The sequence below is a fragment of the Electrophorus electricus genome, chromosome 22 (assembly GCF_041902795.1).
Source record: "Electrophorus electricus isolate QZ-2024a chromosome 22, ASM4190279v1, whole genome shotgun sequence".
NCBI lineage: Eukaryota > Metazoa > Chordata > Actinopteri > Gymnotiformes > Gymnotidae > Electrophorus > Electrophorus electricus.
The window spans coordinates 16,157,706-16,177,255 of record NC_137518.1 but is presented as its reverse complement, the minus strand read 5'-3'; the positions used below and the strand labels follow the sequence as shown (position 1 = coordinate 16,177,255).

General features: G+C 42.7%; 1 protein-coding gene across 5 annotated transcripts; it reads left to right on the top strand.

Moving 5' to 3' along the window:
* Window positions 1-18,150, top strand: si:ch211-86h15.1 (uncharacterized). Of its 5 annotated transcripts, none has more exons than XM_027020020.3 (5): window positions 17-479; window positions 913-1,289; window positions 7,015-7,112; window positions 10,580-10,734; window positions 10,819-12,265. In XM_027020020.3, exons 1-5 carry the CDS (start codon window positions 293-295, stop codon window positions 11,193-11,195), a joined length of 1,194 nt encoding a protein of 397 aa, XP_026875821.2. In that variant the 5' UTR covers window positions 17-292; the 3' UTR covers window positions 11,196-12,265. The 5 variants fall into 5 exon arrangements, with proteins under 5 accessions (XP_035376203.1, XP_026875821.2, XP_035376202.1 ...); XM_035520309.2 differs by adding an exon at window positions 15,018-15,157 and having other exon boundaries at window positions 19-479; window positions 10,580-11,224; XM_081705420.1 differs by having other exon boundaries at window positions 19-479; window positions 10,580-11,224; window positions 11,378-12,265.
* Window positions 18,151-19,550: the final 1,400 nt, after the last annotated feature.

Genomic DNA, 19,550 nt, shown 5'->3' with positions numbered 1-19,550 from the left:
GCATCAGAGCTCCCAAACGTGATCCGGGATTTTTTTTTTTTCCTTCACGAAGAAAGGCTAACATCTTTGTTTGCTTGATTTTTACGTGTTGCTAACAGATAAGTTGAGTACAAAACAAAACACATCAAAATATTTTCGAGCGTTACCACTCCAGTCCAGATGATGGCGGTATACGTGCCTCTGAGCACTTTTTCTAATGTCAGAAGAAGGAGAAGGAGGTGGAAGTAAACCCAAATATTTGTTGATGCTGGATTAGCTGTTTATTTCAGCAGCAGAGAACTGTAAACACGACATGGACATGACAAATCTGCAGTCTCTGAGCATTTTCCTCACGGAGCGATTAACGCTGGCTGCTCAGGAGATCTTTAAGGCGGTGGAAGTCACGGTTACGGAGTACCACGACGAAATTTCGCGATCGAGACAAGAGAATGAACTTCTCAGGAGCAGGCTGCTGGAGGCAGGCATCGAGCTTTACTCAGGTGGGTCGGAAAAGGGCGCGATGAAGCACCCGTGCATGCCGTTTGGGGCCGTGCAGAGGCAGGACACGCCGGCCCAGGGCGCAGGGCGCATCCAGGGCGCAGGGTAGGCCCTGAGCTAAAGAGCTAACGCGGCTAGACAAAAGCGAGCAGCGGCTGGAGAAGAGCTTTCCTTGCGCGTGGAAGTCACAGTTTGCATGTTTGGAAAGACTTTAAAGGCTCAAAGTGCAAACGTGTAAAGTCTGAGCACGCAAAAAAAACCAAAAAAAACCCCGCAGTGGCCATTCGGAAGTGTGTCGCGTCAAAAGGGCAGCTTGCGCAGCCGGTGTGTTTTCGTGCGGGCTGCCCACAGCTTGCCGGGCTTCCCCTGCGGTTTACTGGGGTGCTTTTGTTCCCCGTGCGCTTCGGCTAACTTCCCGTGCGCTTGACGTTTCAGAGCTGCAGCCCGGCGTCTCGGCCTTACCCGACGGGCTCGCCAGTGCAGCGGAGCCGTGGGGAGAGGAGGGCGCCGACATCCGCGTGAAGCTGGAGCTTAGCGCGACCAGAGACGAGCCCGCGCCGCCGTCCCCGACGCCGTGGCGAGAAGGCGAGGCGCGCGTGGAGGACGCGCTGGGCACGCTGACGGCGGACAGCGGCGCGGGCGCGCTGCTGCACGCGGCTCCGTTCGCGCAGGACGTGAAGGAAGAGCCCGAGGACGCCGGGACTGATCTGAGAACAGAGGCGAGCAGCGCTGCGGCTAATCGCGCGTGCGGGCTGGAGGACGCGCTGGAGAGCTACAGACTAACCCCGGTGCACAAGGCTCTACGGTCCAAGGCAAGTCCGTGGGGCAGTGACATGACGAAACTCTTTTTGTGTCCAAGTGCATTGTTTCACTTTTAATACTAATTTAAGTTCATGGCCTATCACGGCTATTTAGTTTATTTAGTTTGAAATAATATACGTTCCTTTATGTTCTGCTATCTCCGAACTGTCAGGTGGTGTAATTGTGCTTGCAAATGAACAAGCTAAGCAACCTATTAAAATAACACTTTTTATAATAAATTCAGTGCTATGTTTAGAACCTTTTTAAATAAACCAAATCTTAAAGTACCATTAGTTTTAAAGCTCTTGATATAACTGCAAAACGTTTGTCCAGCAGTGTATATCAAATGATCAGTTATCAAATATCAGGGTGGTACAACTATAAAACATGAATTTTATTATAAAGTGAAGCAGTAATGATAGTAAATGGGATATTGCATCATCAAGAGGACCCCACGTGACCTTTATGGCAGAGTGAAACACTGACAACAAATAGGTGCTTACACTTTCCATGTCGGGTGGTGCAACCAATGCAAAACTAGATAAAAATGTTACCATAAAACTCTTTATTCTATTTCCACATTTTATGTAAGAACTTGATAGCCAAGGCAAAAGCCAAGACAGGTGTTCAAATGGAAGTCAGATTGCAAATTTAAAAGTTAAAAGTATCTTTTACATTTCTAAAATATTTATTACTTTTAAGTTGAAGATGTTATACATTTTCAAACCTTTTGAATTTTTTTGTAATTTTTAATAATCTTAGATGCCACTATCAAGTAAAGAAAAAGCAGCACGATACAGGGAGCGCATTAAAAATGACCCAGCTGCAAGAGAAGCGTATCTTGCAAAAAGAAAAGAGAGGTAATTCATCTCGATCAGCTTTGTCATGCCAGACTGGATGAACAGTTTATTTTAAAGTTATTACTTTAATTCAGTAGTCAGACCATTCAGCATTTTAAATGTGAATGTGCCAGTTTATTAGTTCTCATGTTTTATAGTTATCAGAGGAGGAAGAGAGAGGGAAAAATTCTGAAACCCTCCATTAGCCAGCTGTCCAGAAAAGACCAGGAGAAGGTGAGGCAGCGGTGGAAGGAAGACCAGAGAAAGCACAGGGAACGGAAACGAGCCATGCAGGAAATCTGGAATTTCACATCCGCGTCAGTGGATACAGTTCACATAGAACTCCCAGCAAAGATTCAACCTAGCCCAACACTGATGAAGAGAATAGTAAGTGGAGATCTACAGAACGTGGAGCATCCTCACATATTCCTGCTTGGACCATAAGAAAGTCAAGCCACTGTCTGAAAAACTGTAGCAGAAAGGTCATCAGAAAGCTGCTAGCATTTCTCAGCTCTTGCCATTAATTGTGTGACAGTCCAGACATCGAGTAATGCATATATAACGTCTGTGCCACGAGAGAGAGAAGTCATAAAATCCCAGGCGGAAGAGACTGTGACCTTGTATCAGTGGAAAAGAGAACCTCTGTCACACAGGCATGAGGCCTACATCAAATTTGTCAAAGAACCACCAACTGGAAGATGTGCTGAACTGTTTAACTTTATTTATTTATTTATTTATTTATTTATTTATTTAGCATAGCCAAAGCCACCTTCATGTGGCTTTGTGTGGATTTTTCATAGAATTTCTCCTGCAAAGATAAAAATGTTGTGGAGGCAGTTCGAGTCAGGCCATGCGCAAGTGGCTTTCACAGCAGCTGGTTCACAATCCTGTGCCAACATCTCTGCTTCCCTTCGGCATGGGACACAACCTTACATGTGATGAGTAATGGTATCGTCACTAAGTACCGTAAATAAAAAGGAACGTAGCTGCTATTTGCTCAGAACTATCCCCCTCCTGTCAGGCTTCCAGAAGGTGATCTGGAACTTCTCTGAGAAGTCACAGGAAAAAGGTGCCCCCCCCGGCCTAAATGGAGCAGGTTTCGCGGTCAAGCGCACTGTTGATTTTGCTGTCCGTGGGGGTGCAGATGTCCAGATCCCAGACGGATTTTACAGTCGCTTATCGGAGAGAAAGTCTTACCTCGAGTTCTTCTGGGTGAATGAATTGCACGCCAGAAGCTTTGATGAAGAGGTGCCTGAGGTTGTGTCCCCAGAACGCTGGGAATGTTAGCGGTGCGCTTGGTCATCGCTACTGAACCAGGGAGATCTGCTTCTGCGCCCCACCACATATCTGCCAATGCCGCGACGCCACAATTGTCTGCTTGAGCTCAGCCAGTGCCTAGTGCAGTGACGAGGATGGAAACGAGCTGAGCGGGAGGTTCGTCTTAGTAAGACGTGAGGATGAGATGCTCGTGGACAAGTTCTGAAGGTTTTTCAGGTGAGATGTGTGCTGCGGTTGGGATGAAAGAAAGGTGTTGCTTCGGCCTCGTCCCGCAGACGTGCGCTCGAGCACACGGCCGACTCATGCGGACTGGGCCTGTTTTGAAATATTTTGTCAATCATGACTTCACTGTTAAATCACAATGCATTTTTTTAATCCTCGAATCACTGTAGTGTATTCCATATACTACGTACTAAATGTGATCTCATGTGATGTATCCTGTTTTTGATTGGTTGTTCCAAGCACTTTTTTGTTATTGAAATAAAAATCCAGCCTTCGTCCCATCATTACTAATGTCACGCGGCACAACCGATAATTGTCAGGTCGCACAACCTGGTAAAATGTTCATTAAAACCAACAAATAATAAGTTAAAGTGAACATCTGTTTGATAGCCATAATCTGAATAGCCATTGTGTGGAATGTATTCATTTGCATATTTGTAAAACAATTTTCCTGTTTTAAAATTGAATGCTAAAGATACTAAATACCAGTGAAAATGTAGTAATCTAATTTTATGGTAAATACAAAATAACCACAAAATGTTAGGCACTGCAGACCCTAAGGGCTGTATGCCAAAGATTTCACTTAGACTAAAGAGTAAGAAAATATATGTCGATATTTGGTTGCACCACCCGACATTTTATTTGTGCAGTGAATTTTAAAAAGGCAGTCAAAAACAGAATTAAACCACTTTGAAACATTATGTAACAAAAATGTTATAGAAACACATTTACAGCCTCAAAAATGTGCTTTATATGCATTTAGAAGGGCTTTTCAAAAGATAGCAGCAAGACCACAAATGGCAAAAGTCCAGCATGCTTAATCTGCAGAGTCCGTCCGACAGTTTGCATGTCCTCTCCAGTGCTTTGCCTTCTCTGCGCTAAGCGCTCAGCCAGCACACGTCTTTCAAGCATTTTGTCTTGAAACATCAAAGTTCATGTCTTAACGTGGTTATGAAGGGAAAAATGGAAAATAGAGGTTGTATAAAATTCTAGGCATTAAGATTTTAGGCGTATTACAGTTTCTAGGTGTGCAGTGTTTTAAGTGTGTCAGCCCCTTTTACTGGGAATGCACAGTTGGTTAGTTCTGCTCGACCCATTTCATCATTGGTCAGTTTCTGACCACAAGACCTCTGCTGACCAGAAGGTTGGCATTTTGCACACATCACTGTCCTTGATTGGTTGAGAATAGTGTAACCCTTTCCTTGGCAGTGAATGGCTAGACCAGCACAAAGGTCATTTGTCTTGAGCTGTTTCATTAGTGTGCATTTCTGATGTGTTTTTTTTTTTTTCCCCAGTGATTCCCGTGTTTAGCTTCTTATAAACTTCCCATACCTTACTGATTTAATCCTTTACTAATCTATTTTTAATAGAAAGAGAACACAGCGCCTTCATAAACCCACAAAATCAGTGTATGTGTGTGTGTGTGTGTGTGTGTGTGTGCGCGCGTCTTAAAGGTGCAATAAGTAATGATTATTGCCATTGTTTCACCGGGTCATGTGACTACAATGGTCACCACAAATGCTAATTTAACCTTTAACATAATGGCAGGTTTTGTCTTTATTGTTGTTCATTATTTAAGAAGAGAGTGGGGCCAAACCCCGTCAATAAATCTATGGTAGTCTCAGGCTCAGCAGAAGACAGTTCTGAAATGGCCAGCTAAGGTCAGATCAACATGCAAACCATATAAAAATATGTTTTAATAGTCATTCATCTATATCCATATTGTGACAATAATGTTTTTCCTATCTATAAATAGGAACACCCTCTAGAAAGACCTGTAAGATATCTCGATCTCTGACCTGCCAGTCTCTCAGCTGTCAGACATGTATATGCCCCCCGATGAAGCTCCTTTGATTTGCACCATGGGCATCTGTAATAATGGCCCGGGGGTAGACTCTGCGTTCGGAAGGGTCCTGGCCGGGAGCGTACTGTCCTATCAGCAGCCTGTGCTGTCGGACACCCATCCTGTTCTCCCCGATGCCCCGCCCCCACTGCTGATCGAGGGCTACTGGCTGTGTACTCGAGAGCAGCGCATTGGCGTCCTGCCGCAGAGCACGAGCTCGTGAGGCCTCGTGGGAAGCAGTCCGTCAGTCGGAGCAGCGCACCGGGGCCAGTGCAGTGGCAGGAGCTGAGCGGGCTGCGCCTCACTTCCGGCTGCCCCTGATCTGTGTGCTGCGCAAGGGGCAACAGCGCCGCTCAGCACCGGGTTGCACGCACCAAGAAGCTCTGGGCCATGGGTCCGCAGGAGCACCCGGCAGCCGTGCGGGAGAACTCGCCGTGCGGGCTTCGTCGTCCACCCGTACGCCCCCTGTTTGGGTAAGACTCAGGACGGGCGGGTCTGCGATCCCACTGAGAGCTCTCCATACGGCCTGGTCCAGGTTAAATACCCAAATGTGAGGAGCTTCTATGACTGCTCTTGCATCAAACGTCGCAAAGGCTGCCTGAGGTTACATCAGCAACACGCGTACTACTGCCAGGTCCAGAGTCAGACGCCGGTCACGGGACCGGTGTGGTGTGACTTTGTGGTATTTGTGGAGGATTTCCAGAGATGATGAAGTGGTGGACAGAACCGAGCGGCCCTTCTTTTCTTTCTAAGAGCCAAGGCGTTTGAAGGCGTGAACATGTGTGGACGTATGTGTAGAGGATTGTTCCTGTAGGTTGCAGGATGATATCTGTTTGTGCTGTTTGCTGCAGTTATGCATTGCTTTCAACGTTCCACTGTTTTGGCTTTGCTGTTTTTGACGGTTTAACCTATGTTTTTACTGTGTTTTACAGTGCATACATGCCGGGCCAGAGGTTTGCTTTCTGTTTACTTATGTGCTCATCTCTTCATTAAAGCTGCTCTTTTTCTGCAGTCTGTGATTTTCACTCTAATCCCTAACCTCTTCCACATACACACCATAGCAGTTATTTGTAGGCATGCCACTGAAATCAAATGGGAGGCTGTGATTCTGGTGGAATACCAGGGGACAAATATAGGTCCAAGCTAAAGACACACCATAAATTCATACATTCACTGGTGTACTACCTCGGCTGGTTCACAGCACCCTGCTTGTTGCGCACACACACACACCCAAATAAAGATGTTCCCCAATTCTCTTAAGCAGTGATTTTCCACTTCAGTGCGGAACTGGGCGCTGCTCTGAGACGACCTGCCATTGATTAGAACCAAAGCCCTTCACGTATCGCATTAGGAAAATGCATGTGCGAGGACAGACTGGGAAATAGTTCTCATTTATTGTATATTTTGCTATGTAATGGGAAGGAAAAATTTAGTGAAGCTGAGCAAATGTTTTCAGAGAAAATGTTTCAGTGTTCTTACTGCCATCTGTGGAAAGTGTTGAGAGTAATTTGGCTGTGTCTCTCTCCCCCCCCCCCCCCCCTCTCTCTTTCTCAGCTTCCATTAACGAGTAAGTCAAGAGTTACCCTGCATAAACGATGCATTAATTATGATCCAATGGGACAGGATAAAGAGCTCACCCAAAGGAGAGAGAGGTATGCGTTTGATGTTGCTTTCATTAACCCTTTAACTGTCCACTCATTTCACTGGTACACTGTTAGCAGCGAGTGGGATGAACCTAGGAAGTTTGGTTCTTCATGAAGGCTCACGCGGAGCTAATGGAGGAGATTGGATCAATACAGGAATGATTGTGTCCTGTATACATGTGGTTTCAAGGTGTAATATCCCCAGTCCCCTAAGGAGAGCTCCCTGCATTCCGTACACGTTCCTGAAAACCTGTGGAGCCGTTTGTGGTGAGATGGCTTGTTTGGAGTTCAGCTTTATTTTTTTTCGTTATCATTTGCCCAAATAGGAAAACTGTAAGGTAAAGTAATTCTTTTTACATTGTCACCACAATTTGTTTGACAATTCCTGACAGCTCTCTGGTCCAAGGTGCCTAAACCAGCTCACTAACACTGCTGTAGTCCCATGTGCCCTTAGCCTGAATTAGGACGGTCTGAATGAAATCAACCCAGATCCAGCAATATTAGAGCATTAGGAGCATTCTAATACACTGTGCATAAGTGCATGACACGCATGCTATTTTGAGAAACTCTGTCTCAGAAGAGGTGGCCACTACCCTGTATTCAAACCCTCTATACTGAATACAGCAGAGATCTAGAGCACTTCAGAAGGTCTGGTGTCAAACACGCGTGCACATACGGTTACAGACATGCATGCAGCTAATCCAAAAAAGATCGAATAATATAATATTTTAAGTATTATTCTGGAAACTCAGTGCTGCCTTTTCTGTGGTTAAATTACATATCTGGCATCTGGTACTTTGTGCTAGATACTCAAATGGTGCAATGTTGAGTCTCAAGGTTGCACTGGAAGTTAACTGGAGGATACTTGAACATATTAAACAAGTTCAGTGTCCATGTAAAACTAAAGAATGCAATACTGGGTTTATAATCTACGTCATGGTTACAATGCGTAAAACTACATGAATGCGTAAAATTATATGAATGACACACACATTTGTATTTTGTTGCTTTTTGCATTCACGGCAGTCGGCAGGCAAACTTATCCAGTGCTTTCATCTTCTCCTCGGAAAAGCGCATGGCATGTTAAAACTGTTTCGATAGAATAATATCTCGACAAAGCTAAAGACAGCATTCGCAAAGCATAGCTGGAACGTTAGCTTTCAGGTGTAAGCCTTAGCGCCAGCATGAAAAGGCCCGAGGCCGTAACAGGACTGCATGGAGCGCCACAGCCCCAACGGCGATGCCAGCCGGAGCTTCCGGCCAATCACGTCATCAGTATCGGCGGAAGAGGCACCTGTGAGCCGCTTTCATCTGCTCCAGACCACAAGCGACAGCAGCAGAGGTAAGACATAGTTATAATGATTCAGTTTGTTTAGTATTCTTTAAAAAAAACAGGCAGTGACTGTAGTGTTCTGTGGAAATAGCTGTGGCTTTACATGCACACTTTAACTGTGCACTGGGTGCCTGATTTGTACTATATAGCGATACAAACAGCCCAGCGCGATATAACGATTGCTGATTGAGTGCAATAACAAAAGAGGAGGACGATCTGAAAAGAACTTTGAATTATGCACATAATCATATTTGAAACAATCTCATATTTGTTGTCTGTAGTGTTCTGCATTATACATGCTCTGTACTTCATAAATTCCCATTACAATCCAAATATGAATTTTTGCTAAACAAACACTGGCCATAGCCATATTTAGTAAGAGTCATATTTGGATTGCTTTACGTAATAATCAATTATGTAAGGTCAATATCATTGATATTTTCCCCAATATGTTATGCCTTTCAGAACTGTTGGAAATCACATTACAAAGACTTCCTGTCAGGAACTCCGTGCAGGGAGCATGAGAGGATGAGGTACAGACACACTTCATCTTCCTTTAATCCACATGGTACCTGTTTCAGTATAACCCCAGGTATCACCATCAGTTAAGGGAGTGCTAACAGCAGTTTCTTTGTTTAATAGTACACGATAATGTTAGAAATTGTTAATACTAAATATCAGTTAACTGCTATGTTGTTGAGGGCCTCACCAAAGACAGTCAAGAATTAAATATAATTGCTGTTTTTGTCCACTTGGTTTTACAATCGGTTTGAGGGAGTCAGATTATGCGGTCCGGACGGATCGCTCGGCTCCTGGACGGATCGCTCTTGGCCGGATTGCTTGGCTGCTGGGGAAGGCGGCCTGGGTTCCGAGGTGCACACTAGAAAGGGAGGTCTCGCTCGTAATCACAGGCAGCGAGGCAGTGCCTTCGTCCTGCTGGGTTCTTTTACCCTGTGGGGATAGTGGAAGTCCAAAACCGTTGCTGCTTTCAGCGGAAGGGTCTGTGCAAAAGAGAATACCCATGCTCATTTTTTGTGTATTCTGTGTATGTTTTGACTTTTTTTTTTTTAAATTTCATTTTATTCAGAAGCAGTGAATACTTATAGTCGATTTTTAAAAGCATAATGCATTATACATTCTTTAAAGAAAAAAAGGCCGTGTAATTTTAAACTAAGGAAGCTTTATGCCATGATGATGATTTATTATTTGTTGTTTTTTGTTTTGTTTTGTTTCGTTTCCCCTTGTCTCTCATGAATGAACCACTTGTGGGGACATCTAGAAAAAGCTCCAGGTGCCTTTCCCTAAGAGCAGGCAGAATGAACGGGGCTTTTATCCGGAGTGAGTTTCGACACCACAGCGCCTGCTGCTGGCATGCTGGTGCAAGGGGCCTACAGGAGTGAAAGCCCAAAGAGTCGTATTTTATATGATCACAGATAGCAAAGATGACATAGATCATACCGCTATATGTGAAGAGAAAAAATAGCCAGTTTCTCGTAGTTTATGTGGAACAACCGATTTAGTGTATTTTGTATATTATTATTATTATTATTATTATTATTATTATTATTATTGATGCTGAGGAGGAGGAGGAGGAGGAGGAGGATGATAATAACAAGCTCACGTGTGAAACATCCCTAAAACACCGACTGTGATACCTGGTGCTGTTGGGTTACTCTTATGTGTGCAGCCATATGCAGTAAAGTGGTGAGATCTTTCTTCATGCGTTGTGCATTCTGATGGTCTCAGCAGTGCCGTGAGACAACAGTAGAACTTGCATCTTGCTTTTATGCTGTTGTGTATGAGTGCAGAGAATAATGTACTCTGTTTTCTTTATTGCAGTAAAGTTTGTGTTCTGCCCTGAAAAGGTTTCTTCATTTCATCCCATCACACCACAATCTCTTGTTAGGTCTTGTTAAACCTATTTGGAGAAGGGAGAGTTTGACTAAAGCTTGCAAAGACCAAATAAAGAGCACTGTTATAAAAACATGTTTGACAAACGATTTTATTATATTTTAAGTATCAAAAGAGTGGCAGTTAAAGGGTTACATTTTTTTCTAATATTTTCTAATATATCTCATGAATTTTAAGTAAACATGTCTGTATGCAAATTTTTTTGCTAAGATTCATTGAATGTCAATTTTAGATATCGCATGAAAAGGGCTCGCGGAAAAAGCAAACTGCTAAAAGTCGGAAGAGAGAGAAAAACGGAGCAGAGCACAGAGCCGACAGCGTGTAGAATACTGGGGGACAGCCTTGCAGACGTCACGCTGTTGGACGAAGACCAAAGCCCTCCGTCACGTAACAGGCCGCAGAACTGTGTTTTTACTTTGGCCGACTGCGAGCGCAGAGTTTTCAACAACTGTTTGCTTGGCTCCGCTTTAGGGTTCCAGGCAAACCTGGCAAACCTGACTGAGGAGATGAGCGAGAACGGACAGGAACCCTCAGCCATGTTCCACGGGGGCCCCGTGGAAGATGACAGCCTCGCGGGGGCCAACCTATGCGTGGTTTGCGGAAGGACCTTCACGTCTCGCGGACTGTTGAAGATCCACCTGAGGGTTCACTCCGGAGAGAAGCCGTATCACTGCCATTTTTGCGACAAAAACTTCAGGCAGTCCAGTCACCTCAACGTGCATGTTCGAATCCACACGGGGGAAAAACCCTACAGCTGCCCCACCTGCGGGAAGAGGTTCAGTGACAGAAGTGCCCGGAACAGACACCTTAAGGTTCACCTGGAAAGTGCTGAAGAGATCCACTCGTAGAGGATTTCCAGACATCTGCACTAAGAGCGGTGAGGTGTTTGAACCTGTTTATTTTTGCCTTTTGATCTCCAGTGGTTGAGTTTTAGAGACTCTCTATCTGCTGTGTTTCATGTGATTTATTCCTTCTGTTTACCATTGTTTTTTTTCCTTTTGTTGTTGTTTTTGTTTTTGTTTACCTTTAGACAGAGATGTGAGGTCCGATTTACCCTGCTTATCTGTTTAAAGTAACGCTTGGACAATAAGGGGTTTAAGATGCCACAAGGTGATTGATATAGTGATTTCCACAAAAAAAAGATCATAACTTCTGGCCCATGCACTGTTGAAGGTTTCATAATTGCAGTAGTAGTGTAGGACTAATGCAGTGAACATTTATGTTTAATCAGATATTTCAAAGCTCAAAGGCAGTGAAGAGAAATACACACTTGTCTGACCTTTTCCAGCCGTTAGAAGCAATTAGACATTGAGCATCTGACACACCAGCATCCTCTAAATTTGCTAAACCTAAAGCATGCGCGATTCTCTTCCCTGCCTGTACACGCTGGAATCCATATCCATCAATATGCAGATGACTTAGAATGTTCAGACAAGGTCGATTCAAGTCCAGCACCCTGAAGGAGAAACCAGGTTACACAGGTCATTCCCAGACCGGACTGGTCTGATCCTGATTACCGCACTAGCGTGGAAAAACTAGAGTAACCCTTGCCAGAGGGTCTGACAAATATTCCACTGTTACAGGAAGAGTAACTGTCTGATGAGACTGCTTATTCAACATGAACAGTTTAAAAGGGAAACAAATCTTTGTTAGTTATGAAAGTCGGAGACAGTCACAAATAAATGCTATAGGTTTGTGTTGTTCATGTGAAATTTGCTCATATATGGCGTTCAATGTTTCATCATTGTCTTTGTGAAACTTAGGATGTATTTGACTAAATAGAAGTTATTTAAAAAGAAGTAGAGAGAAAAACGGTGAGAACTGAGAAAAGCAACCTGCTGTTGATTCCTCTTGATTGTCTAGTATAATTCCTGTTAATGTTCTCATGAACCAAAATCAATAAACACATTATTTTTGATATAGTGTAATGCTGAGTTATCATTTACCAAAAGTGTGGAGTTTATCAGCCTGCATTTAAGACTATAAAACTGTATCTCAAATTTTGAGGCATGCAACGTGTGCCATTGAACACAATTCATAGTGTTTATAAACAGTGAATGAAGGCTGGTGAGGTTTTGGATTCCTCTGGTTTCTATTCTATTCTCATCCAGCTTTACTTCACATTTTGCATTGCTGCCTATTTGTTTGATGAACGTCTTGGCGTTGAAGACTGCAAGACGTACATGTGTACATCCACCTTACAGTGTATTAAAGGTGACTTAAATTAAGCTCTTACTCATTTGATTGTGGGCACATGTATTTTTAGAGTTTTTGTGAACATTAAATTACATCATTAAAGATGCCTTTGAAATATATGGTTGTGCATGTTTACACATGTACATCGAAACAATGACAAAAAAAAAAGTTTGTGGTTGTGTGTATTACATTAGTTCACACTGTGCATTAAAATTCACATTAGTTGCAGTTTAAAAGAATGAATAGGAGCTCAGTTCTGGCTGATTAACGTAACGTGGCAAGGAAGTTAAAGGGTTTATTGATTTGCAGTTTACAAATACACATGAGCAAACTGCAAACTTAATTTGGCGTGATTTGTAGCTTGCGGTCTAACAGCTTATACAATCAAGCACAACCTTTTGTGACCTGATGGAATTGAGCTGTTTAATCTACCTTTGTGTCAGGGTCCGTCACAGAATCCGTCTACAAATGCTACTCTAAGCACATGTAAACATTTAACCAGCCGCGCACACGGTGTTTGGGCAATACGCTGTTAGTGTAACCAACGTCAGTTGCAGTATAATTTAACGCTCATTTTGTGTGTAATATTACAGCGTGTGCAGATGTATCGATATGCTGCCCTTGCAGTGCACACAGCAAGTATAGATAATTGTGTTACATTGCGGGCATGTACGGTAATGGTATGGTGATAGTGGTGATTAATAGTGTATCTACACTGTGATGGTGTAATGTAAAGTGGAGTTATGCTATTGATGCTAGTGCATGCTCTTGCTTTCAGTGAGTGAAAGGTCAGTGGAGCCTGAGGTAGCACAGCACATCAGATCACACCATTGTCTGGGGCTGCGAATCACGGGACTAATGTGACTGATTTCCTTCAAGGAGGAGGATTGATTGCTCAACAGTCGCTTAGTGGTGTCCCTGGTTGATGTAACACTTGGAGTTTGCACTTAAACCATCCTTGCTTGTTGCTGCAGTCCCTTCCGATGCCATTCCAGTTGGCCTCTAGCTGTGTGGGAGTTCTCTGAACTGGATGGCGTTTGCGTTCTTTGGAGGTCATAGCGCTGTACAGTGTGAGGTCTTAATTTAGCGCTGGTTGAGAAGATGCTCTCCTTGCTCCAAGTCCCAGTCAAACTTGTCAAAAAAACAGCGTTTCAGGCTGCCTTGTGAGTCGGCCGTTCTTTTTTGCTCCATTACTCTGATGTCGGCCAAGCGGAGAATGCGGTAATGTGTTGCAAAACATAACTGAAAAGTACATCAAAGCAAATGATGTGTTTTTGGATAGTTTGGATCATTATCTTATTCTTCAAACTCCGACGAAAAGTGTTGGAGATGACGTGCCGATGTGAGGGAGGATAGCGCTGTCCTCGTCAGACCGTGTGATCAGAGTCCCTGCTGTCAACAAAAGGCAAGCTTGGCATATGGTGAATGATTGGACACATTTCCAAAACGGGATACAAGGGGGGACCGTGAAGTAAGGAGGAATACCGGTATGCACCATGCATGGCTCAGCATGCAAACTGAAAGTTAGCAAAGTCAGATATAAAAAAGCTGCTTCACTGTTGTCAGACTTCAGACGATTGCTTGTGGAGTTTCATTAGCACAAATATGATTTTCAATAAAAGGAAATCATTTTGTCATCAAGCTGTAGTTTTACAACAATCTGTATTAAACAAATGCAACTGCACAGGAAGATGGGCTCTTAGTCATGCCTTCTGTGTTTAATCTTGAAAGGTCCCCCCTCCTCTTCATAGGAAATCTTATCCTATGCAATTAGCGAATCCATATTTTTCCACTGCCATGTGCTCAGAGATTGTTGCAGGCCAAACTACAAACACAAATGCTCCTTTAATAATAGTTCATTTTTAAAATCTCACTAGCAACATTTAGTGTTAGTTGGGAGTTGTCAGCGGCTGCAAATCAGTCAGGGTTCGGAGCATTACTTAAAAAATGTCTTCCCTTACAGATTACTGATTACCTATTAAAAAATGTCTCTGTAATATGATTCAATTAGTATATTAAAGTGGATGTGGCCAAGTTGTCCATATAAATGTCCCAGCAGTCCAGCACTGCTCATGTGAGTAAAATAAATGAATAATCACTTTCATAAGTATTGTTTGCTATTTCTCCTTTAAGTATTAGCAGTACTCTCTGAGTCGTATGGTTGTGTTTAGCAACCAGCATGATCAAGCGACAGACCGACAGTAGGCGAGTACTGCAGATTCAGCCATTGCACATTTTACTTAACAGCTTAATCACATGGATTTATTAGGGGTGAATTCAGCTCATGATTTCAAAAGAGTGCCCCCAAAGTGTGTTTAAATTGCAAGCTAAATGCAACTCATTTGCTGATCTAGCCAGATGGAAATAGAATCGATTTCAGCAGCTGTTAGTATTGATATGTAGCTCGTACATTTCTGTTTGCATTGTATTCAAATAACATTCAGTGATGGTTTTCTCTATGCTTGTGCCCCGAGGCTTTTGGAAGAAGGAAGAGCACAGTCAGTGCACAAGGCCACTCCAATTCCCCTCAAGAGCTACCACTGCTGGACTGAATTTGACAGCCGCGCTCACGTTCCGGCGAGAAATCTGTGCCTGGTGTGCGGAAAGAGCTTCCGCTCGTCCACTCACGTGAAAATTCACCACAGGGTTCATTCAGGAGAGAGACCGTTTCACTGTCATGTTTGTGGTAAAACGTTCAAGCAAAATGTCCACCTTCAGACCCACGTGAGGATCCATACAGGAGAGAAACCTTTCATCTGTCCAAAGTGCGGGAGACGTTTCAAAGACCAGAGTGTGAAGAACAAGCACGTAAAACGGTGCAAGGTCAAAGTCTAAATGAACCAATAGGAATAAAAAGACCTGACAATTGTTTGTTTGTTTGTTTGCTTGTTTATTTAGCACTGACCGCAGTTTTCAGAATGTCTCTCACATTTGTTTCACGTATCAGGATTCATCACCTCCTGTTTCTGTTAGAGATCGTCTGTTTGTATAATTTGGCATTCTAAAAGTTCTTGTGTATGTGAGAGTGTTAGTAGTCTATTGTATGTAATATCCTATTGTATGTAATGCAATGTGATGTAAGTGCATATTTAATTTGCTCTCGCCATGCACTCTGTGCTAGCATGTTTTCTTATAAACAACACTGTTCATTTTGTTGTAAACACAACATGGTGACCTGCCTTTACATTTTGAAACATCTCTGTAAGTTAACATTTCACCAAACCATTACCTGATGTTCTGGTCTGGTCTTAGTGTTCTGGTCATAAATGCAAGGGGTTATTATATGGTTATTATTATTTTTAAAATGTTTTTGTTTGGCACTTTGAGCTGCAATTGTACTGAACAGAAATTACAATAACAATAATATTATTCTAATTTATTTTTTCCCCCTCTGTGAGAACTCTCTAGCAGTTTCAGGGAAGACACAGCAGGGGGCAGAAGCGTTCCACCGTGTTTGTTATGTGCTCACGGGGCCCCTTCAGCTGAACAAAATAAATTGTTTATTTGATTTACTTTAATTTTCTTAGGAGCAGATGGAGCGTTTGAGTACCCATCGCAAGCTATTGTATGGTAGTCTATGGAATGGCACTCAACAAGCTTACAAATATTTTCCCTCCAGATGGGCATTAATTATCTTGCCTGATTTTGAATCCTACCTTGTGCAAACATAGACTGCAGTGGAAAATGGAGGGAGATGTATGACTTCGTAATGTACTGTTCGAGCGACTTTTAGATATTATTAAGCATGAACACTGAAGTTATTCTTTAATCATTCTTCAGGCCATTCTTAAGACCTTGTCTCCGTCCTCACACGATTACTCGACGCTTGAAAGCCTGGATTAAAAATTTTGATATAGACTGCAAATTAGACACTGTAATCTGCTCATTTTTTACGTGTCTGAGTAGTGACCAGGCTAGCTGTAATTTTCATTTTCACTGCAGCGGGCCGTAACGAGCTGACCGACTCTAGCTTGCCTGGTGCTGTTGGTGTAATTCATTTTTTTTAATTGCCATGATCTTGTTTCACGAATAGTACAGTTTTAGTAGACCAAACAGCATTCGTAGTTGTTAGAAAGCGCCAAAGATTTCCGTGCCATTATTTATCTGGAAGATTATTTAAGCTTTAGTTTTGCCTTGACATGCTATTTATCTATAAGTACTGTATAGCTCGACATCAGAACCCACCGAGTCTTAGCAGTCCAAGTCTCAGAGTTCTCTGTTAATATTCTACACCGCCAGCAGTACAGTACAGAACACACCACCCTTCTTACGGCGTGCTTGGTGGCAACTCAAGAGTTTGAACATTTTTGGAGAGGTTAGATCATTCTTCTTCAAACGCCTCCTTCATTGCAGAGAGGTAGAAATAATACGCACATATGAGGACGCACCGAACGTTTTGAAGCCCATTAAAATCTCCCTCAGTGTTGGCCGTTATTGTGCGTTTCAGGGCTCAGTTGCGTTTACATTTACAGCAGACGCTCTTATCCAGAGAGACTTACATATTTATCCATATCACAGGATGTGCGCGTTCTGGGACTTGTACCCACGACCTTGGTTTTACTAGCAACGCACGCTACCAGATGAATTACAAGAGCATCTTTCATTAGAACAAGTGTGGAATCACAATAGGGAAAGACAGGCTATCGAGTACAACTTCAGTGAAAATATGACAATAATTGAATGTTATGGTGGCTGTTGTTCTTGCTCATTAATATGGAGTAACTAAAAAATGTTCTCATCATCTATATTTCATACCATGAAACTGTGTGGTCAGATTTTTCTCGTTGTCTTTAACCTTTGCCAAATCACCCTTGCTCCAACTGTTTAATATGTAAAATGGTGTGTAATTGAAGGCGATGGCCTCTTTACACATCTTAACTAAGAATATTCTAACTAAAAGTAAATTTTAAGAACAAACCTTAAACTTCGGTACCAGTGTTGGTGGATATATAAGGTCAGAAAGGAACGAATGTTTTAAGGTTTTAGATGAACAGTGCTAGCAATTGCAAATATGCAGAGCACATACTAGAAGCTGTGTGCGTGTGTGTGAGTGTGTCACATTCCCCACTGACTAAACTGGCATGATAACCTGGTGTTAAATTGCTCTATAAGGTGATAATGTTGTTTTAACACTCTCACTTCACCTCTCACCTTTTTCTTACCTCTACTTCTAATATGATCACTGCCCTTGTCTGTTGTGCTGCATAAGGTTGAGTAATGCTGACCTTACTCTAAACTTTTCAAGCGATTTCATTGTCACGAACAGTTTCCAGTCAGAATAAAATCACGAGAGAATAAAATCACGAGAGTTTTGCTGGAGTTGTGACGTGCTCCCGTTATCTTGATCATTTGGTGTAAGCTGGTCAGGTTAGCTGTTACATTTCTCCTTTTCTCATCTTGGCATTCATATAAAATCAACTGTGTTTAATATAGTGTGTTTTTAGTCTTGGCTCATGCAAACTGACATGGATATTGTCATGAACCAATAACAGCTCTTTCCAGCACAAAATCAGAAACGAGCCTTGGGTGCATTACATTTAGCTGACACTTTTATCCAAAGAATCTTAGAATTATGGCTGAGTACAACTTGACCAATTGAGAGTTAAGGGTCTTGCACAGGGGCCCAACAGTGGCAACTTGGTAGCAGTGGGGTTTGAACCAGCAGTCTTCCAATTACAATTTAAGTACTTTAACCACTGAGCTCCCACTGCCCTGGAGTGTTTTTGGCAGGTAAACGAGACACAAGGCATGGAGGAGACACCTTTTTTCCCTTTCAGAACAATCCACAAGGGCAGCTGTGGCCAAAAGCTGCTTCTGTTTCTGCTGCACTGTTCAACGGTTTCTTTTCTTGTAAATGTCCAACAGAAGCTTGAGAAACTATCTCAAAAGGAATCTAGTTGCAGTTTTGCAAATAGTAACCTTACAAGATCCCCAGTCTTGGCAAAGTCATAGTACATGACTAAAACTCTATTGACATGTTTTCTGTGTGAGAGGCTGTCCAAGTCGACTAGTGTACGGTTAGCATAAGTGACATGACTTCGATCATTAATCATTTACATTTTTGTAGCATAAGGAGATGAGCGTCATCCACACGCTCAGTTTAATGTTTAAAAGGATGTTTCCTGTTCAAAAGATTCGAAATCCTAGGACGGACTGAACATCATGGAAGTGTAATCTGAAGGAGCGGATAATGGCACAATGGATAGTGCGTTCAAGGATGGTAATAATGTGCTGTGTATGTACCGCAATGATGCTGCCGAGATAAACCACAGTGCTGGTTTATCCTGCTGGGTCTCTATTCCTTAGACAACAGCAACACCACCACAAAAAGACTGGTCCTAAGGAGAAAGGAAGGGAGGCACGGGAGAGCAGAGCGCTGCTTTAAATCCCACTGAACTTTAAGGTGCAGCTTCGTGTGATGGATGTTTTTTAAAGAGTTTCCTAATGTGGTTGCCAACACAAATAATCACAGGCAAGCAACAGAACTCAGTCTGTGAGCGAGAGAGAGATGTTTATTACGTTTATGCTCTGCTCTGCTGTATCATGCGGATATTTTTTTTGGTTTTATCTCAATTTATATGTCAAATATTCTAAAAAGCTAAATGATTTAAATAAGGATCTGTCATTTCAAATGATCCATTTGTTTCATATCTGACAGATAAGTTAAGATTGCAGAGCGAAACAGAAATCACTATGGGAAGAAAGACTATATAAAATATGAAACAAAACACACAGAACACTTGCTGCACGCTCACACACACACAACTAACTTTTTTTCTTGTGTGAGATGCATCCTAAAATTCTGAATTATTAATGGAAAATGTTCGGGCTGTCTGACATCTTTGGAGTGCCTAACAGACTAAGAGACCTTCTCATGGAGGATCTGCAGTAAACCGTGGGCCAGCCCTCTCCTGGAGGCTCCGTAGCCTGAGGCAGGACAGAGGGGGAAAAGCATGGACAAGGAGCTAAAATCAACTCTGAGACTGTACGTGCATGTGCACCTCACA